The 27,957-nt window shown below is 36.4% G+C and overlaps 1 protein-coding gene across 5 annotated transcripts in view; it reads left to right on the forward strand.

Moving 5' to 3' along the window:
- The window catches only part of LOC101742820 (RNA-binding protein Musashi homolog Rbp6), a 557,845-nt gene that overhangs the window by 262,949 nt on the left and 266,939 nt on the right, over nt 1-27,957 (forward strand). For all 5 annotated transcript variants that reach the window (XM_012697538.4, XM_004923172.5, XM_012697537.4 and 2 more), the window contains exon 5: nt 13,235-13,276. In XM_012697538.4, the coding sequence (XP_012552992.1) occupies nt 13,235-13,276 (42 nt within the window). The remainder of the gene's footprint in view (nt 1-13,234; nt 13,277-27,957) is intronic.

A 27,957-nucleotide genomic window follows, 5' to 3' on the forward strand; every position in this document is an offset into this window, starting at 1 on the left:
CCAAGAACTCCGCGAATTAAACTCGGCCAGTAAAAGCCTACTATCTCCATTAAATGCTGACCGGAAAGGTGGATGGAAAACTATTTTATTTGGAAATAGCTTAGATTTTATATTTAAAAAAAATATATATATATTTGATTGGCTAATACATTGTGTAAATTTCGTGATCTATAGACATGGATTTCAGTCTTCACGGAAATTTTGACAATGGGATCTGATCTATGAACAGTATTCCTAAAGCTGTCACTACAAATGCCATCTACATAGACTGAATTTTAAAATGATCAAAACTCGTAACTATCGCCTTATTAATTAAAAAATATCACGCTGTTTCATTACATCGGAATGCAGAATAAACTAGCAAAAACCCAAGTCTCAAACGAATCCCTCTATAAAAGGGAGGTTTTATAAGTTATAAAGGCTTTTATTTTGAGGCCAATTAAAAATTCCTTTTCCCGGCTATACGCGGTGCCCGGACTCGCTTTTGTCGCGGCCGGATCTGCGTAGAGCCTCGTCTGCCTGAGATGACTCTTAAATTTCATCTAGTGAGGCCTAACGAGACAACGAGAAACTTACTGAATATAATCTGGATACAAAAACGTACTTTTTGTTGTTTCGTGCACCAAGCTTAGGTCATTACAGTTGTTTCAAACTGGCACCAGTTGTTGTTTTTTGTTGCTTCTAAACGGCCCACGGCTGACTTTTATGAAATTAAATGATTTTTTTAATGTAAGAGAGTCGTGAATGTGGGTAATCTATTTGGCTATATTCATAAAATTCCGGGCTACTAGAGTAACTACTACATCCCTATCGCTTATTCATATTAGTTTTTTTTCGCCTGTTGGTTTCTACCAGTAGTATATTAACCAGAAATAGCTCGAAGCAGAATCATTTAGGACAAGACAAAGGAAAGACCGAGGTGGCATCATTTTTCAGTAGACGGATGATCCGAATGCTCATTGAAACTCGCATATACCATTTTATCTTTAAAATTTCGTTAGCATGATTCAGGGTTTTGTCCGAATTCTTTTAGCCTATAATTATTACCACTATAACTACTAGGCGCAAAAAAGAGGAGTTCTATCTCAGAATAATTTAAGATACGGAATGATTTAAAGAAATTTAATAAGAGCAGTCTCCTATTTAACTTTCCTAAGTCTTTAGAGCAATACCTGTTTTTAGTACTAGGTACCAGGCGTATAGTGATGTTGCACGAATATGTACCTATATCATATTAATTCTGACTTATTGTCTCCGATATTCACTAATCTTAAGGGGGCTGTAAGTTGGCTGATCCGTTATAACCACTTAGATAGATAATAAGTATGACATTATTATACCCAGAATCGTTGTAAATTTTGTCCACATTGAGCATAACCAGTTAAATTCACCTGAGATATTTTAAAAATCGATTACGAGCGATAAATTCGAAAATCCATTCCTCTCTTTGGAACGCATTTAATTCGCAATGATCATAAATTCATATTGCCTAACACGTTCCGCGTTCTCTGCCTGAATTCGAAAATACGCAGTCGTGGCAGTCGCCGTCGTCCGTGAAAATAAAATGCTTTCCGATGCAGCCATTGAAGTATGTTACCGTGGAACAGCATAAATTTGCTGCAGCACGCTATTTGAATTATTGCATAACTTGTAAACATGCTTTGACCGGTTCGCCTGCAACAAAGATGCTGTCCTTCCTCGGAAAAACTATAAACCGATTTAAAATTCTGAGTACATTCCTTTTATCTTTTTATTTTTTATTTTAAGCTATTGCATAGATTTTATCGCGGGCCCTGAGCGCGGCTTGAGAGCGGAATCATGAAATTCCGTAACGAAAAAAACTTTCCACCCCTCACTTCGCCTACTATGTAGCTCGCGTTCAACACATTCACACGTTGCGCTTGTGTAGTGTTTAAAGTAAGAAGTCTAAACACCGACTTATGTACTATCAAAATATGTGATATAATTTCGTGGGTAACACAACGATAGCGCAATTCAGCTTTTGCGTCAAGCGCCATCTATCGGCGACAAAGGGAATTGTAAAATAGAAAATTATATCACATTACAATGCGTTGGGCGTGCCATTTTCTATCGCTTAGTCGAAGAATTTTATTACTACTCCTACTACTCATTCAGTGATTGGAGTGGCATTGAAAATAAACTAGCTAAACAGTTGATTCTGGGCGAATGAGAGTTAGAACTAGCATCCAAAGGCGTGTCTCTATCCCATGTAGCGCTCTCTAGTGAGTGCGCGGTCAAAATGGAATACTCACAATGTAGCAGATTCATTGAAAGTTAGCCCACTGAGTTTCTCGCCGGATCTTATTTTATTGTTGTTTTAATATTAAATTATTATTGTAGATTTATAATTGCATAAATTGATAAAAAATGCTATGCAATAGCTTTACCGCGGCAGTCTCCACAGTGCCACACGTCTTATTTATAATAAATATAAGTCGTCGTGGTCTAAAGGATAAGACGTCCAATGCATTCGTGTTGAGCGATGCACCGGTGTTCGAATCTCAGGCGAGTACCAATTTTTCTAATGAAATACGTACTCAACAAATGTTCACGATTGACTTCCACGGTGAAGGAATAACATCGTGTAATAAAAAATAAAAAAAAATTGCTTAGATAAGTGGACGAGCTCACAGCCCACCTGGTGTTAAGTGGTTACTGGAGCCCATATACATCTACAACGTAAATAAATGCGCCAACCACTTTGAAATATAAGTTCTAAGGTCTCAGTATAGTTAAAACGGCTGCCCCACCCTTCAAACCGAAACGCATTACTGCTTCACGGCAGAAATAGACAGGGCGGTGGTACCTACCCGCGCGGACTCACAAGAGGTCCTACCACCAGTAATTACGCGCAAGTTATAATTTTGCGGGTTTGTTAATTTTTATTTTACTATTCTTTTTATCAATCATTATTTTAATTATTATTTTTAAAGTTCGTTACGATGAGTCTCGGAATCCCTTTTGTGAGGATGCGATGCGAAGATCTTTATGTAGAGCCACTTACCGACTCAGCGCCGTTGAGCTCTCCTGGAGCGAAAGTTAATTTTCAAATATTACACGACTCGTTCCACATAAACGGTCTTGTTATGTTGTAGTTAGCGGTTAGTGGAACGGTCTACAGCGGCTACTCTGTGCGCTAAGTGATTTTTATCGTCCAGCGATTATGTTCTGACATCAGGAGCACACATTTGTTCTCCGCCACTAAATAATGTAGACGCGGCCGGTTTTACACGAGATTACCCGATTAAACAAACAGAGCGGCTGGAACGCCAAATAAAGGGAAACACTAACAGGCGTTCGCGTTATTCTTACAAAATTAACTCATAACGCGAAGAGCTCGTTGTTTTTTTTTTTTTTTTGTTTTTTTTTTTCATCCGTAATCTGTTTTAATGGGCACGGGGCCAGTCGCTTCCGTAAATCGGCCGCGCACTGCAACCGCGAAATGGGAATCTTTAGTGTACATACATTTTTAATTCCATTTAAATGTCACTCTCGGGGTCCGATTGCGGCGACAATTAGCGTTTTACGGGTTCATTAATAACGCAAAACAAAAGGTCATTTTAAAACGACCACAGATAACGGAGATGTGAGTGTTATTAAAGTTGAACCTGCGTAAAGAGCGTGTTTTAATTTTTTATTTTAAAAAAGTAAGATAAAAAATGTTGTATGGAAGAAAGAAAAAAAACGTGGGGGAATTTAATAAAAGGATTAAGCGTATGATACATATGTAAATGTATATTACAGAGGTGGGTAACAGAAAAACAAGCGCGTCGCATGCGGCCCCAAAATAATAAGTTCAAGTAGAGTTCATGTCCCGCCCGCGCCCACCTGAAGAGATTGGGGGGACAGGAATGCTTAATATAGAGTCCTTTACTTGCACCGGTTCGCCAAATAACATTGCCGACTACGCCAATGTTACCTACACTCCACCGTCTCGGTTACTGAACGATTTTCTTTGCACGTGTGACAAAATATATTTCACATCAAAATCATGAAATTTTAACCGACGGAAAATATTACGTTAAAATAGAATTCTACTATTAACGAGCTTAGCTTATTTAGTGAATGCTAAGCGATCCAAATAAGTCTGTATGTTAGCAGGAAAATTACTATTTAAAGATAAAGTTAAGCAAACGACAATAAGGCTACTTCCACCTTGATGGTAAATTATTATGGACTCGCAAATGTCGAAATACAGTGAATTATGTCTGTACAAAAGATTTTCTGTTCAGAAAAAGCTGATAGCTGATGATAGAGCTATGCCATAGCTCATAGACAGCAAATGGGACCGCCTTTTGCACTAATAATTTTTTTTATTTTTTTTATTGCTTATATGTGTGGACGAGCTCTAATTTTATTAAAGTTGAAGTATATATCGTATCGAATCATGTATAAATCACTTCATAGGATTAATTATTTTCGCTTCAAGAATCTGTATGTAATGTATAACGTACTTACATACTTTATAGTAACGATATTACAATTTTTACAGTAGTATTTGAATAGTTTTAACAGATTTAAAAAATATTAAGGTTTTGCTTAAAGCTTTGTCACGTTTATTTCATAAACTTCACATATAAAGTAATAAAGAGAGAATAGTGACACTTATAGTATACAAAACACTTTTGTTAATTGAGTATTAAAGCTTTGAACCTCCCTATTGATGATAAACGTAATTATAGGTTTAATTTTGCCAGAGATGTCCTAAAATATAAAGATTTAAAGATGATATCAAATATAAAGATTTGTTTGAAATATTACCAAAGCCGATCTTAACCAACATCCTCAGAAATTAACTTCACGCTTTACCTTCGCCACTTTACGCAGCAATTACAACAGACTAGCAATAGAAACCTCTTGCTATTCGAAGATCATTGGAGCAGCTTCGAGTACTGGTTAATGGCCGATCTAGTGATGACGCGTTGGGGTTTCAAGGATCGGTGTCCTGGTGTGTCGAGTCAAGTCGAGTCGCGCACAACGGCACCGCTTCAATTCCTATAAGCTTAATACGCTTATTATAGTTAAAAAGGCAACGACTTCGGTCTTCGTCATTCATTGCTCTGTTCTGTATAATTGACTATCAACTTTGAATATGACTGAGAAATTAAATAAGATTTATGTGCTATAATCATCAGCGCAGGACAACTCGCCTTCTCGCATTAAAACTGTATAATCTCAAAACTTACTAATTTTACAGGAGAATATTTTAAAGGTTTACCATGTGATATTTTTAATATTAATCATCTTTGCAACATTAATTTTTTTTTTTTACCAGTTACATTATCTGTTTTTTAAAGTAAGATAAAATTATGTATTAATTTTGTTAATAGTAGTCAAAATATAGGTAAACAAAAAAAAAAAATACTAAACTACGCTCTTTTGACAGTATTTATGAGAAAAATACTGGTGATACCAAATGATTCCGCATATTAACTAAATTTCGAATATTTTTTTAAATTGTACACTTTTAATGCGAAAAGACGAACTGTTTTTATTTTATTGACGGCCGTTCTCTAGTTGTGGAGAGGTGCCTTGAATAGAAAAAGATGATAAATTCGACAAATTTCAAACGGTAGAAAATTCCAAATAAAAATATATATTCTGCAAGTAAACATCCAGCAAGTTAGTAACCGAGATCTGTAAGCTAAATAATAAACTAGAAGTATTTTGGCTGCATGTTTACGTTCATCTGACAGGCATTCGTTGTATGCACGAAAAGTTTCTCCAGCCGCGTCAGTCAGAAAACTTCGGACACCAGGGCAGTACAATGGAATAAAGTAGCATCGGAAGCCAGTAGTTAATAAATAATATTACGGGATGACATGCGCATTGCACGCTTGCCCTAACTATGTTTTGACTGCAAATATATGCGCCGGATGTCGGCGAGGATTGCTTAGGAACTAGACGGGTCATTGATCATTCGATGTATGGATGTGGTTAGATTGTGTGAATGAATATTATTATCGAAGAAACTTGTGTACTTAAAAGTAGATTTGTGAGATCATTCGCGGAGAACTCATTTTGAAAATTACCTCTAAAATCTATACTAATATTATAAAGCTGAAGAGTTTGTTTGTTTGAACGCGCTATTCTCAGGAACTACTGATCTGATTTGAAAAAATCTTTCAGTGTTAGATAGCCCATTTATTGAGGAAGGCTATAGACTATATAACATCACGCTAAGACCAATACAAGCGGAGCCCCAATAAAGAATGTTTCAAAATCGGGGTTATTTTTACCTTTTAAGAGCTTCCGCTGCGTGCGCTGTAGAAACTGTTAAAGTTTCGCTAAAATAATGTATGACAGAATTGTTTCCCTTTAAAAGATCTAAAAAAAAGTCCGCGACAGTATATGTCCATATGTTAAGGTTGGATTACTATAACGTTTTTTATGCTAACCTAATTTGTACTAAAATAAGGCATTATTTGTGAACTATTTCCACGCGGACGAAGTAATTAATATAGATTGGACAGATTACATACATTTTTTTGGTTTGTTTCAAACATAATTCTAGGAAAGTTAAAATCCATTTCACAAATCCAAAACTGAACAAAACCCATTTTTAGAATTTCGAAATCGAAAACCGATGTGGCGTTCATTGTTGTTAGAGTTTGAGCTCATCCAGTGTGCACGCTATCAGCGTTTTGGACCACCGAGCTCGGCCGCTGAGCTACAGTGCGTAATCTTTGTCTCGCGAGACCACCGGCCACATTGTACTGATGCCGCTGCAGACAGCTTTTGTACTGACCTGAATCGCTAGATAAGCTTAAACTGACCACATTTAGTCTATCAAATCTAGAACCGCTAAAAGGGTTTGAACTTTCCCCTATTAAGGTTTCGTTGGCTTTGTAAGTGATTGTTATGGATTTTTACTGGTGGCAGGACGTGTTGTGAGTCCGCACGGGTAGGTACCACCACCCTGCCTATTTCTGCCGTGAAGCACTAATGCGTATCGGTTTGAAAGGCGGGGCAGCCGTTGTAACTATACTGAGACCTTAGGTGGGCCGTGAGCTCGTCCACCCATCCAAGAAAAAGAAAAAAAATTGTTGCATTTTGAGGATAAAAACAAACGATTAAAACAGTTTGTATTCCAATATCATTTAACAGACTTGTATTTTATTTTATGAGCAGTTTTACTTACGAACACAATGACATATTCTTAAAGAGAAAGTAACAAACGAGCGAAACACTTTAACAAATGTGAACAAAATTAACAAGGTCATTAAGAAAATAGAACTATATCGTTAAGGTCCCGGGCAATTGTAGCGGACGTGTAACACGCGCCGAAGGAAAAGGGCGATGAATAAAACACACGATAATAGGCGCGCCCCTAACAACACGAAGCACCCACATTAGCGTCTAACGAATAAGGCTCCACTGATGGATAAGATTACGTCTTCTCTTCCGTCTTGTAGGCTTGACTCCTGTGTTAAAGGAAAGTTATATCCAACAAAACGGATAAGGTATATTTCAACTGCACTTAGGTACGAGGCGTCCGGAGGAGACCAGTGTGCCGGTTCCCACGCGGCCGCCTATCTCATGTTACACCAAAAAGAATCCCATTTTTTTTTTCTCTCACAGAATTAAACGAGCGATAAAATTCTTGCGACGTCGCAGGAAAATGTGCGTTACCTGCCTTGCATATTTATGCGTGCCTCGGTAATGACGTTTGTCGAGTCTCCCCGCCCTAGCCGGTTTTCATTACCGCTTGTCTTGCCGGGCGTAAAGCAAGCCTTACTTTATAAACAATCTGTGTCAAGTGTTTTCCGATCGTACTACGATTTATTTGCGTTTTATGTAGATCGAGTTAAAGCTGTATCCAACTTAAATAAAACAACGTATCCGTGGTATTGTTTGCCTGTGTCCGGACACCCTTTGTTGAGTACGCCATCCTGAGTTTTTGTTAAATGTAACCGAGGTAGACAAGTTTTTATCCTCAAGCTAAGAACGTGGCAACATGAATCGTTATTAAACATTAATTGTTGTTTAAGTTTGCAATATCATCACAATCGTCCTCGCCGGAAATTTTCAAGTTCAGATTAAAATCGCACTACCTTGCACAATAATATGGCTCTTACGATACATGTAACTGTATAAGTTGCTACTTATTTTGTATTTACTTGCATATTTTTAGTATTTATTTGTATTTAATCGTATGTAAGTTAATCTTGTATTGTATTTATTTTTCACATGTGTATATAAGTATATATTTTTATGTAAGTTTATTAAGATATAGCACCGTTCATGCTAGTTTGATTATTCCTTTCCCTGCAAGGTTGCCTGGAAGAGATAAGGCCGCCAATTTATGTCACCGTCTATTATTTGTTTTATATGCTTACTCTGTACATTTGGTGTCAAATAAAGAGTTATATTATTATTATCATTTATGTTTGCAGCGGGGTAACATTGTTATCTATCTAATTCGAGTTAGCGTAAACGTAAGGCTCGAAGCGCCGGCCGCAAATCACGCGTTGCACATCGAGTATTTTCGAGGCGACGGCGTGGAATATACTCGCAATACTTCGCCTCTAATCTTGAGCCAAGTCGAGTGTTGCACCTGCAGCCAAATTCGTTCCAATTAGGAGGAGTTAAAGTGCGCGTTGCTGACTGAACAGCAAATGATGCGGTCCCCACTTAGCGACGCCCCGGGCGACGTTTACGTGTCGCTGTCACGTAAATAAATTTTGTTAACGCTTGCACCGAGTGCATGTCATTAAACTTTCTTGTCCTCGGCTGGGTTGTTTCAAATTATTGAGAATTTCATCATGTCACGAAATCTTGTGATTAAATAAATCAATTATCAGTTGATAAAGGCCATCTTGTGTAGTGGTAAGTGACATGGTCACTACACAAGGGGGTCGCGGGTTCGAATCCCGCCAAGGGAAGATATTTGTATGATAATTATAAAATGTCTTTTCCAGGGTTTTGGATGTATCTTAAATATATGTATAATAAAAATCTAATATTTATTTTCGTTATCTGGTACCTTTAAAACGAGTTCTTTACGAACTTAGCACGGGGCCAGTTAACGTAGCGTCATTGTTAGTAAATATTTATTTATTTACTAGCTGCCCGACAGACTTCGTAGTTCCTCAATCGACAAATAAAATACCTAAACTTTATTTAATTCCGGGAATTTTCATATTTATCTACCTTTTGAACCTTCTCTGGACTCTGGACAAATAATTTAAGACCAAAATTAGCCAAATCGGTCCAGCCGTTCTCGAGTTTTAGCGAGACTAACGAACAGCAATTCATTTTTATATAATATAGAGATTTATTTATTAAGTGTGTTTTTAAATAATGATTTTAATAAATTATGCTTTACGCTAAACATTACTGCAACGTACAACGTGAAGCAAGGTGACAACGAAGCTTTTTTGAATAACAAAATAACCTATACGTAGATCAGTAGATAGAAATTGAAGGTAATTCGAGACAACGCTGACATCGCATTAGAGAATCCACCGACAAAATCACTTTACTGTAAACATAGACGCCGGTGTGTCTGAAAATACGCGAAGCATCGATATTACGGTTTGCGTTACACAAAATTTAACGTAATCGACTTCACGTCGGTGTTGTCTACCACGGAAAGCCAACGTGGTATTCCAAAACAGTAGTGAAATCACACTGTTCCGCTTTCGAATACAACTCGCCCCAAGACACTAAGTAGGAATAGATTTAACCAATGCAGCCTTCAGTCATAGATTTGCTGTAGATGTAAATTTAGTGGTGGTAGGACCTCTTGTGAGTCCGCACGTGTAGGTACTACCACCCCGCCTATTTGAAGCAGTAATGCGTTTCGGTTCGAAGGGTGGGGCAGCCGTCGTAACTATACTGAGACCTTAGAACTTATATCTCAAGGTGGGTGGCGCGTTTACGTAGTAGATGTCTATGGGCTCCAGTAACCACTTAACACCAGGTGGGCTGTGAGCTCGTCCACTCGTCTAATAAAAAAATAAATAAAAAAAAACATAGGTCTGTGATGACAATCTTTATCGGAAAACTTACAGCTGGGTGGTATTTTTGCGCGATCTGCTACGTCAATTGTAATTACGTATTGTTTGAGGTTGCAAACCGATTGGTATTGTTTTGTTCTATTAATTATATGTTCGATGTTTGTCATTCAATGCACCAAAGACACTTATAGGCCGGCAGCAGATCGCGTATGACGTTAGCATTTCGGGCGTGCATGAGCAACTGTAAGCACTTACGATCAGATGGGCAGTATGCTGGTGTGTCTACAAGGATAATAAATAAAAATAAATTAAATATTTGATTGCTATAGTTAAGTTTGTCCAAACTAATCTTACCAATAAATTCGACTTCTGAAAAACATTTATAAACAGCAATGGTAAATTTTTAGATACACACACACTGTGCACATGATTGTTTCATAATAAAATGGAAGAATTTCCTGTTAACGGGTCTTTTGAAGAATTCAGCTTTATTTTTCTATTGAGGCAGCATGCCCGGCAGCCACTGCGATCGCCTCCATTAAAATAACTCGTTAAAATTTATCATCGACCCGCTTAATCGCTTTAGCGCCACCATCTGGATTTTTATGATTTTTCTGCTTTCCTCGCTGTACACTTTCGTGGTCATTTTACAACGTTTACAAAATTTCTTGCGTGAGATACCTAAATGGGTTTAAAGTAACATATTATCCATCCATCGTTCAGCAATTTTTGTGGTTAGGTCAGTTCAAACATTACAGTAGCTCATTACGTAAATACAATTAAAAACAGTGTTCTAATTTGAACTAATTAAATCTCTAGTCCACGGAGTCGCACTCAAAAGATAATTAAATAATTAAGAATGTATGAATGACTTTCTATAGCTGTTTTGTCTGATACTCTAATAATGCAGTCCTCTTGGGCGAAATCTTTTAAATTATTCTCTCACCGCTCCCTTCGCAATTATACGGGCAAGAATATTTGGATTTTGTTACATACATTCTTACTGGTGGTAGGACCTCTTGAGAGTCCCCGCGGGTAGGTACCACCACCCTGCTTATTTCTGCCGTGAAGCAGTAATGCGTTTCGGTTTGAAGAGTGGGGCAGACGTTGTAACTATACCTGAGACCTTAGAACTTATGTCTCAAGGTGGTTGGCGCATTTACATTGTAGATGTCTATGGGCTCCAGTAACCACTTAATACCAGGTCGGCTGTGAGCTCGTCCACCCGTCTAAGCAATAAAAAAAAACCCAATTGTGAAAACCTTAAATTAGATATATGCAACAAATCATAAGCGAAACATATATTTATTTACAGTTTTTTTTTATTGTTTTATTATTTAATACTCTATCACTAGATAACTATGAAAACCATCTGAATATTTTAGGCGGATTGTTTCCAGGATTAAACCTGATGTTTTTAAAACGTATATCCCTGTATCATTAAACTTGCACCACAACAGAAACTGGAAGTGGTCAGAAAAAACGGCCAGAGCGAGTGGAAATGAAACGTTTTACCTCTAAAATGTCAAAGGTAGCTTCTTTGAGTTTATATTTTTCGTTTATAGCGGTCAACATCGCATCCCCACACAAGCAAAAAGAGTGTGCTCGGACCATTCGTTGCCGAGAGAAAATCTGAGGGCTTAAACAGTCGCTCGCATGAAATAGTAGTAGTCGGTTACGTGAAAAAGACGAAAGGCGAAATCGAGTGACAGGAGAGCTCGGTGCAGGGTTTTCGGTGGGGTTGTTTTTTGCAGCGGCATTTTAGGGATGGCTGCAGCCGCAGATGCGGATTTATTTTACATGATACCACACGGCTTGCGGTCTATGATTAGTCGGCCTTGTCAATGATTTTGTTTCGTATTCAAATACATAAAACAAAAAACTACGCTTTGTTTTTTAAGGGTCAAATGGACAGATGTAGAAGAATATTCTCGTATGCCAAAAAGCTACGGTGGTATGTGTGCGGCTATTGTGCAATAAATTGTAGTACAATAATTTATAAAGAAGTTCGTGAGTGGTATGATTTTTTTTTATTTCTAAATTTTTGGTACGAAGTTCCTTATGGGACGATGCGGAGGGGTACCTACCCTAACCGGGAAAAAATGTCCGTAACGTAAGATTTTTCTATTTAGTTTGTTATCAACAGATGCCGCTGCACGTAAATTCAACAATTCCTGAATTGCGGTGACGAGTTGTTACACAGTTGACAGACGTTCTCGTATTTGTCTTGCTAAATCATACTTACCTGGCGTAGGGGATACCGTGATCAGGCGATTCACCAGGGCGAGGCTGCTCCATTGCACTGCGGAGTGGTTGACCCTGGCGATTATTTTTATTGTTATCAATAAAAAATAATTATTTTCTTTATTATTTGAATAGAACTTCAAATTGATATTTTTACAATAAGGAACTTCGTTCCTATCCGGCGTCCCACGACACCAAACATCTTTTTTATTTGCCTTCCAGAACTAAGACAATAATATTATTTTTACTATATATAGGTATGATAACAATGAAATAGACAATAACAAAGATCTATGTGATGACGGTTTTTGATCCCATAGACCTAATATTACACCAGTAAACTGCAATTGCCAATCGGAATAGTAGTGGAAAGATGCATTGCGAGCCCGCAAGGGTCGATACCACCATCTTGTCAAATTCTGCTGTGAAGAACACATAGGTTTTGAGTTGAAGGAAGCTTGAAGGTTCTACAATACAATTATTAAAATTTTAATGCTATGTCTTAATTTCGACGGCGAATTTCAAGTTTTCATGTCTTTATAACTGCTACTCAATTTCGGGTGGCGATTGAGCTCGTTCGAATATTAACACAATAAAGTAGATAAAGTGAATCGAACTGAATTGTATACCTAATATTTTTATAAGAATCAAGAGCAAATTATTGTATTGCCATATTTAATGGTGGTCGGAGATTAAATAAATAAATATTTACTAACAATCACGCCACGTTAACTGGCCCCGTGCTAAGTTCATAAAGAACTTGTGTTACAGGTACCAGATAACGGAAATAAATGTAAGATTTTTATTATACACATATATATGTTTAGTATACATCCATAACCCTGGATAAGACATTTATATTTATCATACAAATATCCTCCATTGGCGGGATTCGAACCCGCGACCCCCTTGTGTAGTGACCATGTCACTTACCACTACACCAGACGGCCGTGATTGTTTTTTTAGTCGAATTATTTTTTATTGAATCAATGTTATTCTGTTTTCAGATTGACCCCAAAGTGGCCTTTCCCAGAAGAGCACATCCAAAGGTAAGCCCCCCCGATTGTATTTTACGAAATTAAACGTAAATTCAAAATGAAAACTAAATAATGAATCCGCTAATATCAACGCCACAACACTGCAGAGTTACGACAAATTGTCACTCTAAAACACGAAAGCGGCTTGTTTATTTTCAAACATTTACACAAAATATTATTTTAGGCTGGACATAACTCGCGCTCGCTATTAAGATGTTGGCTCACGATGCATAAATAACTAAGGGCCTAATAATTTAGTATGCGGCCTGTGATGTCGGGCCGGCCCTGTACAAGATACTACTGTGATTGAATCCTCTTACAGTCTATTTACTTCATTTCCTTTTTTCCTAGTGAATTATTTAATACTAGCTATTTCTTACTGGTGGTAGGACCTGTTATGAGACCGCGCGGGTAGGTACCACCACCCTGCCTATTTCTGCCGTGAAGCAGTAATGCGTTTCGGTTTGAAGGATGGGGCAGCCGTTGTGACTATACTTGAGACCTTAGAACTTGTATCTCAAGGTGGGTGACGCATTTACGTTTTAGATGTCTATGGGCTCCAGTAACCAGTTAACATCAGGTGGGCTGTGAGCTCCTGCACCCATCTAAGCAATAAAAAAGAAATAATAAAAAAATAGCTTTCCGCCTGCGTGGACTACACTTTTCATCGCGTGACCAAAAACTCAGGTATTAGGCATAGCATATGTTATTTCCCACAGTTCAAAGTATTGCAATACCGAATTTCGTGGAATCGATTAAGTGTTTTATTGCGTGAAATACTTACCTTCAAATTGATAATATTATTTAATACACATCCCACAGAATATAAGTGAATCCAAAAAATCTTTGTTTGATGACATTTTAGCTGCAACATCGTCTTCAACGAAACAACCTTATATTATACTCTAAATTAATCTCAGCTTAGTTTTAACTCTAGATGAAAATACATTCAGTAATTTCAGAGTTCCTTTAGCTGTTTTTTTTTTTCTATTTTTATCTTCTTCAAATAAAAAAAAATAAAAAGGGCCTTAGTCACTACACTAAAATGTGTAGGAAGTCCTTCCTAAAATAGCAAAAAATATGCTGTATTTTAAGATTCAAATTCTAACGATAATAAAATTTGAATTCGTAATATTATTCTAAAAAATGCTTCCACTATTCTCTAAAAAGAAATATAATTTGAAGACCACCTTTTCCAATACATTAAGTGTAAAATACAGCACGAATACTAATCAGTTGCTTTTCTTAACTGTTCACAAGGGGGTCATAAAGGAAATCACTGCGAAAGCAGAACGAAGACACACTTAGAACATTCTAGAACATAAAGAGTTTAAGAAAACTACTGGGAATTATTTTGAAGTACTTAGATTACTGGTGAATAGTTTATCATGTTTTTTTACAATAAATCAACTTAAAAAATTCGATGACGCGTTCAAATATAGCCTTCTAATGACTAGAATATATGAAATTCCCTGTTATCGTATCTCCAAGGAACTGCGATGTTGAGGTTCAATGATTCAGATTGTCTACGAAAACACTTAAAGTTGATACTATTATCCTGCTTAATACTACCACATAGGAGGAACCTTCCTTGGTTAGAAATATGACTTCGACTTTGTGATTTAAGGGCAATCAGGTTTTGTGTGTTTCCGTGTTTTCGGGGCTCCGCTAACAGCCCGAGTGGGTTCAGATTGGCGTAAGATCCTCTCTCTATATTTTATTTGATTTAATTAATGATCGGATCTCGAAATTCATTTCACAAACATACATAGATCTATGAATTGACTACATTAGGATTTTATTTTATTTTTATTAATACATATAACTGAACGAACATTTCTGTTACATAAAATGTAAAGAAAAAGGAATGCAAAATACCGCCTCCGCACCGGCCGCTTAAATAATGTGAATAAATAAAAAATACATTATATCTCACTCATCGTAGTTGCAAAGGTCTTTCAAAGCAGCCCCGACGAAACCGCATAATATAGATAATTTTGAATTCAGCACCGAACCACTGAGAGGCAGAGCCAACGAAAAACAGACTTAGGGATCACTTTAAATATATTTTGCGCATTTTAAACCTCCAACTAAAATTTTCTTTCCTTTGCTTTGTATCATGATAGTATTATTATTAAATAATTCGATTGCTTTGTATTATTGAGTTGATATTGAGGATACAATTATTTTGTAAGCGTAATATAGATTTTTTGTATGTTTATTTATCCAAACCTATTTCGCTCATAACCTATCTGATTTATAAATTTAAAACTACAGTTGAATTATTTTTTACTTTGTACGTCACATACGATAAGACGAAGTGAGAGAGCAAAGATCGACGCTTTTGAAATATGGTGATGGAGACGGATGTTGCGAATTCCATGGACAGCACGCCGGACCAACCTGTCCATTCTGAAAGAGCTCAGTATTGCCACAAGGCTGTTCGCTATCTGCTTCCAACGTATTCTCGCTTACTTCGGCCACATCGTAGAGGCCCCGATAACTTGGAGAAGCTGATGGTAGTTGGTCAGGTTGACGGGAGAAGATCACGCGGACGCTCACCTATCCGCTGGTCTGATCTGGTTAAGACGCTCACCGGCCTGTCAATAACCGAGGCTATAAAGACCGCCGAGGACAGGAAGACGTGGGGAAGCATTGTGCATCGAGTGGTCCACATTTTAGATTAGACACGACCTTCAGTAATGAAGAGACTGACTCAGAAGAAGAAGAAGAAGAAGAAGACGTCATATAAGCGGGCAACGAACGATCCTATTTACAAATTATATCGTTTAAGAAACAATACGAGGTGCTTTTCCTCGAAATGAATTATGAAGTACTCAGTTATACTCCGGCTTAGTGACTTGGCCGAGCGTAAGTTATCATCGCAGGGAGCAAGCCGCATTTAATGTAAATTGGTGTCAGACTCGGCGCTGCCTCGACCGCATACAAACGTTTTTACATTCAAGTAGCCAATACTTGGAGTTTTATTTAGCCTCGCTCTCGTGAGTGAGCTCTTGCTTTAGCATTTGCACTGTTGAATTTCTCGAGTGTAGACAATTGATAATTCCAAGCGAACTAAACGGACGCCGGAGACTTTTGTGACGTGAAAATGAGACGGTCGATGTCCTTTGTTAAAATATATAAAATTTTAAAGGAACTCGCAACAAGTGGATTTCCTTCATATTTCGGTGGCTACAAGACGTAGAAAAGACGTAAAACGGACTTCGATGATATTTGGATTATAAAATTTTAGTTCGGTATTAGTTCTAATTTTTTCTTCATACTGTATGTATGTTATACCTAATATTATATCTTCAATTCAAGTATATTGAAATATACATTAGATTTATACAAATATGAAACAGGAGTAACAAATTAAAAAAAAAAACTATGGTTCGAGCCGGCACACTACCTACTTCTTTTTATATGGACATTAGACGTGATGGATGGTTTTAAAACATCACGTTATATTACTCTATCCCGGCAGCCAGTGCGGCGTTGCGTGGCCAGTCAAAGGGGATACTGGCTATGCGAATTACATGAATACATTAAGGGAACGGTGCCTTCATATGTACATGTTACAGTGTAATGTTCACGAATAAATTTGGATCATGTTCCTTCATCATGCCATCAGCCAACTATGTATATTCATTCTGACGTTATTTGTTGATTCGCCTGAACGATCGAACGCCTAAATACAACATGAATTTATTCATAGCAAAACAATCGTCTGCTGATAAGGGGGGAAATTAAAAAGTTTCCCGAATTACTCAAACTGTTCGCTGACACAAACAATTCTGTAGCACCCAGATAATTTTTTGTTCGCCTTATTAATAATAGCTATGATAAACGACGCACAAAATCGGATGATTTCGTCAGTGGCGTACTCGCGAGGGCGAAATTCAAATTTCTGATAATCGTTAGCCGCCGCTGCTGCTTTCCCTTCTTTGGCAAACAATGGAAAAGGGGACACCGCTTTCAGGCGTGGCCCAAGAACAAAACAAACGAATTTTTAATATCGTCTTTATCGATAATTGAGACTCTCTCGAAAACCTCTTTATTTTGAAAACTTTTACAGACTGCAAAAGAAGAATTGTGAACGAAAATGGAATTGGAAAAAAAAAAAAAAACTTTTTTCATCTTCTTTATTTGACATTGGCAGTCGAAAACTTTCTGTTTTCGCTGTGAATCTATTTAATTTAGATTTGATTTCGCGACATCTAACCGCCTGAAACCTGAAGAAGACTTTGACAGATATTAAAAAAAAAACCGACATTTGAGATCGGCTAAGTATCTTTTTATTGTTGTTTAAGTCGATTTTCTAGATAAGTTCCACCAAACATTATAGTACTCATAGTAATTTAAATCAACGTTGTTCTTTTATTGCTTATTTTTATTGCTTTTATTTTTATTGCTTAGTTGGGTGGACGAGCTCACAGCCCACCTGGTGCTATGTTGTTGCTGGAGCCCATAGATGTATACAACGTAAATGCGCATCCCATCTTGAGATATAAGTACTAAGGTCTCAGTATAGTTACAACGTCTGCCCCACCCTTCAAACCGAAACGCATTACTGCTTCACGGCAGAAATAGGCAGGATGGTGGTACCTATCCGTGCGGACTCACAAGAGGTCCTACCACCAGTATATTATTTATTATTTAGTATGTGATCGTTTCAAACTATCTCCGGATCACAAATATAATTTGAACAACAAAATCGTTTCTTTGAAAAGTCTAAAATTTTGTATTCAAAGAGTTCATAGCCGGATTGCATTCGAGTGAATTTCTAGTAAGTAAATAATGGTAACGGTAGTATGGCAAGGGCCGTCGTAGAACAAAGGCTAATGTGTCATCGTGAGCAAGTTAATTGACGCGGTTTCCGTAGCCGCGCGGGCGGAACGCAGACTTTACTGTTTCCTACGTTTACATATTTATTATATACGAAGCGATCTAAAGTGAATTATCTTTTTCAGTTTAATAATAAAAAGAAGGGTAGAACTATATGACTTTTTCTCAATGCCAAGCTAATTAATAATTAACAGTAACATTATCAGTAGTATAATTAACGGTAGCCGGTAGGCAGCGGCTTGGCTCTGCCCCTGGCATTGCTGAAGTCAATGGGCGACGGTAACCACTCACCATCAAGTGGGCCGTATGCTCGTCTGCCTACAAGGGTAATAAAATAATAATAAAATAAAACACAGAAACGACTTTTTATAAAAATTTGAGAGATAGGTTCTTCGTTTCGTACTGAATTCGAAATATAAATTTGTGATTTAATTTTTTGAAAGCCTTACAACTTTTGATAGTAATAATTAAAAAAATGTGAGCCGTCACGGGACGCCCGGCAGATGTGAAACATCGACATTAAAAGTTGTACTTGTAAAAGTAATATGCAGAAAAGAACAGATTGTGATAGGAACTAAATATGTCATAATGATAAAATAAAATATTACGAAAAAATAATTTGTTTTCAAGTAAAACATAGGTTATGTGTACTGTAGTAAACAACACTGTATACACTACGGAGTATACACTATAGGTATCCGAGCTCAGTGTAGCGAGAGAGATGGCTTAACGCCGAATCGAGTGGGAGAGCATCGCACACTTGATTGCGCATGGCGACGCGTCGCCACACCGTACACACTACTGCATATAGACTGTATATATATACCATCACAAAGCGTGGCGACGCGTCGCCACGGCATGCGTCGCCACGTCAGAAATCGGTTTTACTTGCGGCTATAGATGTTTCATATCAATAATACTTTTTGGTTAGTTCAGTGTTTCTATAAAGTTTCTAAGTATTAGAAATCGTAATTTCATAAATTAAAAAACATAATATTAAAATGAAAATTAATTTCGTATGCAATTTGAAAGTCACGCAAATGTCACGCGCATATAATAATAACTTAAATAAATGAAATTAAAAACTATCGGACATTTTGTTTGCGTGTACCTCAAAATAAGGTTGATATTTATAAAGTTGCTTTAATCTACCCAAAAACGATCCCCGAAATCGAGGGTATTTGTAATCACCTCAGTACGAGTTTGTACTCTATAATGGACTCTGAAGAAGTAGTTCCAACTCTCCTTACGGCTAAGATATTTGAGGAAAAACTACCCGCCACCTACCGCAGTGAGTGGCGAAGTTGGCGAAGTGTGGCAGCCGCGGTACATCGGCGCTGCTCGGCGGACCCACTCGGTGCGATTTAACGTGTTTCATTAAAACGTTTTGTCGGTGTAATCGCAAGTAATTTAAGTGAAGAGAGCCGAGCTTCCGACTTTGTAAGTATTTTGTGTTTTCTTTTTTAATTACTTCGTTTTAACTTTGTTGTAAGGCTTTTAAAAGCTGACTGACAGCCAAATAACAAAGTTCTTTATAACTATCCAGAGGGTGTTTTAATAAAATCGTAGGCTTGTAAACAGTATTTCGTGAGGTTAATCTGTATGTAAGTTTAAGTAATACGAACATGGGGACTTTTTGGCGGGAACGCGAGGAGTGAAGTTGTGTGATTTGTTTTATTTTGTCTATTTAGTGTTTCTTCGGGTTTAAATGTGTAATAATGGTGGTTTATTAACTGTTTAATATCTGTGAAAGTGCACAAATGTGGAAAAATAAAACAAAGCCGGACGTAACTTCTCGAGATCCTCCAAAAAGTCACTGAAAAAATCTTAGTTAGAAAAAATCTTAGACCACCATTTTACTGAGATTATATTTCATCCCATATCATCTCATTTAATTTCATCCCAGTTGATCAATGTCTCAAATTAATCATCTTCATTTCATTTCATTTCACTCCATATTAACATTTTTCATAAAAATAAGAATATAAATTAAAATAAGACATGACTTAAAGCCCTTAAAAAAAAGGCTTGTAAACAGTATTTTGTGAGGTTAATCTGTATGTAAGTTTAAGTAATACGAACACGTGTTTTCAATCTTATTTTCTTTTTCATAATCTGTAAGATTTAATAACTTTTAGTTCCCATTCCACAAACGGACCCTCATATTAAATGCTGGAAGATAAATAGTTCAGCTTTAAAATACTTCGAACTTAGAACAAGACCGTTCTTCGTTTACTATTAATTTTGAAATCCATGAGTAATGTAAACGGATGTACGTTGCGGTCCGGGGACTTATGCGCCGTCGAGCTGTAGTTATGAGCTCTGTACCGTCCATAAGTCACTCCCCACAACTGTTTCATCATTCTCGGGACGAGAACTCATTACACGGCTTAATAAGCGTTTTAAAGTGCAACAGCAGTGTATATTTGTCTGCATTAAATTGTCTTTTGAACTAAAGTCTTTGTTTGTTTTAATATATTTTATTGAAAAAAAAAAAAAACTTTTTGAAGTGAAACTTCCTTATCGGCGTTGGAAAAAAATTTACCGTCACATTTTTCGGTTACGCGTCACTTTTTTCCGTTACGCGCCATCTGTTTTGTATTCATGTCTATGATAATAAAATCCTTTTGTTTAAACTTTATCTAATTTAACTTTTTTGTATTCATGTCTATGATAATAAAATCCTTTTGTTTAAACTTTATCTAATTTAACTTTATTTAACCAATTTCTAGAAAGTTGCATGTAGATCATTTTTCGAAAAATAAGGCCATAAAGAAGTTTCACTTCTTACGTGTGTACACTAGTACACGCACACATTTTTTATTTTAAACACCCTGTATTTTATCCAAAGTTTGAGTACCTATTTAGTTCGTAACTCAGACAGCTAAAGAAACTAAAATGTATCGTACAACAGCCGCTTGCTTACTAAAATCGTGACGATGCAAAGCCACGGATCGCGACTTTTCGTCCTATTTTCACCTTCAACAACATTAAAACTTGCTTTATTGCGCATCAAAACGATAAAAAGAAAATAAAAAATAACGTTTCATGAAAATTGTTCGAGTGTTGTAGACATTTTGAATTAGCTGTTTAAACAGTCGTTTCATTTTTAATCACTTTGAATTAGTGATGGAAACATTGTTTTGCAATGTAAAATTAGTTTTAAATAAATCAACTTGTATTAGTGAGCACGATATTTCTTAGATTATCGCTTAAAAATAAAACAATGATTTGCTGAAATAAAGAGGGCTCTACTTCTCACGGAAAAACTTCCCGGGATCCAACCACTACTGCAAATTGACAGCTCAATTGGATGTAGCTCAATTGACGTATTTTTTTAATAAATCTTTCTCCTCGTGTCATCTTCTTTATCACTGAGGGTCTTGCTTCCCCAGATTGAGATGAGCCAAGTCTCCCAGGTTGTTCCCCTAAGCTCGCCTACGTGCTTTGAGGTTACTAGCAATAGTGGCAAAAAAGAAAATGGAGTGTTTGTTTTAGAAAGAGATACTTCAAATGATGTTAGAATCAGAAAAAGGGTTTCATTATAATTTCAGAATGCGTCGTCAACATTGAGTCATTGTCTTGCGAATTGCATTACCTTGCACTCTGATTATTTTTATTAAAATTCATCTTTGCCGGCGCTTAAGTTGAATAAAAATTCGAAATTGCCCCAGAATCGATAAAGTTTAGAACACGGTGCTCAGAAAGGAAAAGTTCCACCTACAACGAGGCATACTTTGTAAAGAAATTGCATTTAATCATGTCGAGACCTCATATCTTCGCTTCTTCTCGGTACAAGTATTTTATGAATTTCAAACATATTTCTTGTCAACAATTACTTCAATATGACGAGAAATTATTACAAGCTTTATAAAAAAATACTTTAACAAAATAACTTTGAACAGTAATAATGGGGTACTCGACATTTTCGTAAGAATGAAAATAATGTCGTGAAAGATATTTTTGTGATTAAAAAACTTTTTAGAGTTAAAATTTTTTTGTTCATGTTATAATAATAGGTATAAAAAAATTCGTCTGCGTTATTTTGTAAATGGTGGAAAATTAATATTTTTAAAACAGTTTAAATTTTACATTTTAGTTTAAAACTTTAAGTTATTATCTAATATAAATTGGACTAAGCCTTTTATCCAATTTATATATCAATTTTTGCTAAAACTGCTATATTATTGAATGTTAAGGAACAGGGTGGTCGAAAATTTATTATTCCTCTCTATATCTTCTATATATGAGTCGTCTATTATCAAAGGCGGCAATCTGTACATTTGGACAAAAATTTTTTATTGATATGTCAATACAGATTTATTTGAATATAATCGTCTCCTTCAAAGAATACGGTTCAAAACCTGCATTAAATAAAGGTTAATAGTTAACCTGTTATTTATCTAAGATGTCGTTCCGAAGAGTTTTGTGACTGCCAATGGAATACAAAGTCAATAATTCGTTTTTCTGATTTACCAATAATTGTCCAAAAGTCACATTGCCGGCTTTGATAATAGTCGACTCATATATAAGAATGAGTTGCTGTTCGTTAGTCTCGCTAAAACTCGAGGACGGCTGGACCGATTTAGCTAATTTTGGTCTTGAATTATTTGTGGAAGTCCAGAGAAGGTTTAAAAGGTAGATAAATATGAAAATGCTCGGAATGAAATAAAAATAACAATTTTGTTTTTCCTATCATTTGTGCCCTGTCGTACGGATTCCTTTTGTTTGTTTTAAGTTTATTTTATACAAAAGCTTAGGTATTTTATTTATCGATTGAGGCACTAAGAAGTCTGCCGGGTCAGTTAGTAAATTTCTAAAATAATACTATTATACAATAGTTTGTAAAAGAACTGCCGCGACAATTTGACTGCGAAGAACATTCTTTTTTCGATGACGTCATGCCCGTTCCAAGGACTGTATAATCAAAGCTTAAATAATAACATTATTAATTAATAACTTGAAAGTCAACACCCTTCACCCTGTCATTAGTTCGTACACAGACGTACGAGTATATCAATCATAAGTTACGTTATCGCTTTTGCACACGACATACTGCCGACGAACTTCGCCATCAGGATCTCGCCTGTTTGTATTATTTGCCGGAAATTTTAGGGGCAGTCTGTCTCTTTAATTTAATAGTGAGTGTCCTGCGAAACTATGATTATAAACAGAACTTATTATGTAATGAAGCTAGTACCTACATCAATTACTATTAACTAGATGATGACCGAGCTTTGTTCGGTTTTTTTTTGATAACGCCATCTTGTTGTTAGTTGCCCTCAATTAGGAAAAATGGTATTATTATTTGCCAATAGATGTCAGGAAGAGTTGATTATTGAAAACACGAATAAAACAACATTTTCTGAAAATAAATCGTAGCTAGATCGATTTATCGCCCCCGAAAACCCCTGAATACTAAATTTTATAAAAATCGTTGGAGCCGTTTCCGAGATTCAGATTATATAGGTATATATACAAGAATTGCTCGTTTAAAGGTATAAGATTGATACTTGTTAGTCGTGAAGGTTTAATAGTATTTGTGTGGAAAATTTCTGTATGAATATCTTTATACTTTTGATATATATGGTTTTTTTATGATTGAAGGATTACTGGTGACTCTGAGGCCTTTCTAGTTTCACCAGGATAGGTGGACGAGTAAAGGCTCAGTCAGGAAGGGTGGGATTAGCTAATAGGTGCCCGAGCGTCTCCGAAGGAGATCTAACAACTCGAAAGCAGCTGCTTCGGTATGTAAGTATACGGGATTTCTTGTGCAATTTAGGTAAATAATAAATATGTAAATATGTATTAACGGTAATATTCAAATTCATTGTTTTTCAATTTTCAATTTTGTAACCAATTTAATGAAAATGGAGGTGAGTCTCAATTTTCCAAGTATATTTCTTGCGAATTAGCGAAAATACATAAAGAATAGCTAACTATCATTATGTTAAATCTATAAAATACTTTAAATGAACATAAAATCTGGCTTGAGTTTCTCAATAATGTATTTTATTCGACCTTACCCTTATTTGACTAGAAAACACGACAGTCTATCTAGAAATATTTTCAGTTGTTAAATATTTTAATTCGATTCTCGTTTTGGCACTTCGTCTCTTTCCGTGCGACCTTCGTTATTTTGTTCAGATAAAAAATTACCAACCCCTTGTTTTAGTCCGAATTTAACGCAGTAAACAGGATTTTGAAGCGGTCAGGGATCAGTGCGGGTTCATGCATGCCTACAACCTTTACTTTTCAACCCGAAATTTCTAACCGCGTATTTAATATTTAATCTCACCCATGTCTAGAGTATTTACCGGTCGGGTATGTTTTCCCCGAAATCCTTTCCGTATCTGTGGCAACTTTGGTTAGGCACATTTTTTAATGGTTCGTCCAACACTTGACACGAGCACGTGATGGATGGCAGCCGCCCGTATGGGTCACGTTTTGTCATTTTATTAATACTTAAATTGGTCACCAGTGACGTGGACGGAATTCGAGGAGTACAAAGCGTAATGCTACACTTTGGGTATTTTATTTTTTCATTGAAGTGTCCGTGTTGCTATGATTGATATGCAGTATCGGGTTTTCAGTATATGTTTTTAGGTAGCATTTTTGTTTTTATTTTGAATAACATACAAACGATTGCGTATTAAATAAAACTAGTGGTCCCCCGGTAGTCGAAATTCGACTATAATTAATTGAAATTATATAAATTATTAATTTTCTCAATTTGACCACAGGCAATAAGAAAAGTTTGAGAATAAATAAATAGTATGCATGCGTGTGTGTGTCAAATACACGGTAGTGTGTGTAATGTTTTCTTTATTGATTTAATGTATCTTTTATGCCTTATTTTAAAAAAAAAATATTAAACTGTGGAAAATTTTATACTCCTCCGTCCGCGCAATTTTCGTAAATAGGGATACAAAGTTTTTGCTTCACATTAATATAATAACTTACACATTGATAGATAGCGGCTTAGTCCCTGTTGTTGCCGCTGTCCAAAAGTGACTGTAACCCCTTCCTATATTATCCATGTTAATAAACAAACAAAAAAAGTATGTTACGACTGAACGTTGACATGCTATTCCAAATTGTGAATAGTTACGAGTATATGAATACATAAGTATTTTTATGGACGCGAAAACCGTGAACCGTTACTAACACGAACAAATTATCGCATGCGAAGCGTTTTTGTGTAAATCAACGTGTAAAGTATTTTAGATTCACGACACATAAAGAAAAACCCCTTCCAAGCAAGTCTACGTTTTCACACGACCATTTTTTACGTCGCCCGCGATAAGATAGCATTAGCAACTAAGCTCCGAAAATATAGGTAATACGTTACAACAATGTGTGCGAGAGCAACCTCCATTTTCTAGGAAACTCCCCCGATATTTCAGAGTAAAACGGGTGTCAATAAAGGAACGTAGTGGTCGTCGTTCTGATGAGCATCTAACTCGTAAGCCAGACAGGCCGTCGTGGGCTATGACACCCCATTAACCCAAGACTGCACCGGTTAACTTTCCTAATATTATGTCTCAAACTAGTACGTCTAACAATACAGTTGTTGTTTTAATCATTCACGGAGTAAGTATAATTATTTTAATATCATGATACTGCAAAAGTAACTTGGTAAAACGTAACAAAGAAGAACACACATTTTTTTATTGTTCTATAATATAATACATCAAAATACCATATTGATTTCAAGTTTTCACAGATTTATATTGAAAAATCGAAATACAGATACAAAAAAAACGAAATAAGTGAACTAGAAAACTGCTTAATAATTTCAAAGAAACCAAATATAAGGAATGCAATGTGATTTTATTTTTTAATTTTTTATTGCTTAGATGGGTGGACGAGCTCACAGCCCACCTGATGTTAAGTGGTTATCGCATCCCATAGACATTTACAACGTAAATGCCGCCACCCGCCTTGAGATATGAGTTCTAAGGTCTCAGTATAGTTACAACGGCTGCCCCACACTTCAAACCGAAACACATTACTGCTTCACGGCAGAAATAGGCAGGGTGGTGGTCCCTACCCGCGCGGACTCACAAGAGGTCCTAACCAGTAAAAAAATTTAATTCATTCATTTTTTTCATTCCAGATAAAAAAATATCTTTTAAGTTTTTGAGTCTTGAATACATTGAGACTGTATACAAATTCATTTTAAAAAAAAGGAGTTTTATTGGTCATCAAATGTCTTAAATTTGACACGCCAACTTCAAGTCACTCGCAAATTTGCAGCATATTCGAGTTCAAAGCTTCGTTTCGAAGGGTGGCATGGCCACGAATATAGAAAGCTCTAATATTTCATTCTATAAATGCCCACTACAAGTTAATATTCCAAGTCCACGGTTTATATTTAGATTATTTTAAGTAAAACGGCACAAATGCTTAAAATGTTTTGAAATTTCATGATTTAAATAATTCAACGATAGTGTAACGAGTATGAATCTATACTGATATTATAAAGCTGAAGAGTTTGTTTGTTTGAAGGCGCTAATCTCAGGAACTACTGGTCCGATTTGAAAAATTCTTTCAGTGTCAGATAGCTCATTTATTGAGGAAGGCTATTAAGTTCACGTTCATTAACGTTCATTAAGTAAGAACAACACACTAAGACCAATACGAGCGGACCAATACCTCCTCTTTTGAAGTCGGCTAAAAAGCATGATTTTGGTACCTTAGATCGCTCCTTAATATTCTATTATTCAAAAACATACTTACTTCTACGTAAATGAAGTCGCGGGTAAAATTTAGCGTTATACCAAAGTGGCTATTTCACGCGCTCGAAGTCGCGGGCAAAAGCTAGTGAGAGATAATTTCAAACTCAGGGATAGCCAGAACAAGAAAAATTCTATTGGCTTAAGAACTAATGACATGTCATCGGACGACTCCGCCCGCTCGTTCGAACGATCATGAGACAGTTTCCCGGTAATCATTTTATCCCGAATAAAATATTCCGAATAGCTGGTACTTCGTAGACTCTGATTATTCGGAGATAGGATCGATTAATTCGATTGGACTTCTAAAAGTGAGTGTCAACTTGTCAGGCAGGAAATACGATTATGGTACAAAATTTTGAAAGTTTAATTACAGATTTGCAGTAGGAAACGTTTTGTCTGTACCCCGGTCATGCGAGTATGACTACTCACGATCAGATTGGCAATATTCTCGTTTACCTACGGTGGCAATAAAAATAAAGAGTTTGGATTGATCAATTTAGGAAATCTTTTTATTTTTTTATTGCCTAGTAGTGTGGACGAGCTCACAGCCCACCTGGTGTTAAGTTGTTACTGGAACCCATAGACTTCTACAACGTAAATGCGCCGCACACCTTGAGATATAAGTTCTAAGGTCTCAGTATAGTTACAACGGCTGCCCCACCCTACAAACCGAAACGTATACTGCTTCACGGCAGAAATAGGCGGGGCGGTGGTACCTACCCGTGCGGACTCACAAGAGGTCCTACCACCAGTAATTACGCAAATTATAATTTTGCGGGTTTGATTTTTATTACACGATGTTATTCCTTCACCGTGGAAGTCAATCGTGAACAATTGTTAAGTACGTATTTCATTAGAAAAATTGGTACACGCCAAATGGTAAGCTTGGTAAAATTAGTATCTTAATAGTAAAAAAAAGTACTTTTGATGAAGATAGTTTGTTTTTAAAAACATCTTTCAGGAAATAATAGAACGTAGAGACTACTTCTATAGTAAACTTTAAATGGTTTCATAAGTTCATCTTACGTATACTTAGCGTTTCTTATTGCACGAAGCAGTTACGAGTTAGTTTGAAACCTAGAATAGTTAATACAACGCTATTGA

The sequence above is a fragment of the Bombyx mori genome, chromosome 10 (genome assembly GCF_030269925.1).
Source record: "Bombyx mori chromosome 10, ASM3026992v2".
Classification (NCBI taxonomy): Eukaryota; Metazoa; Arthropoda; class Insecta; order Lepidoptera; family Bombycidae; genus Bombyx; species Bombyx mori.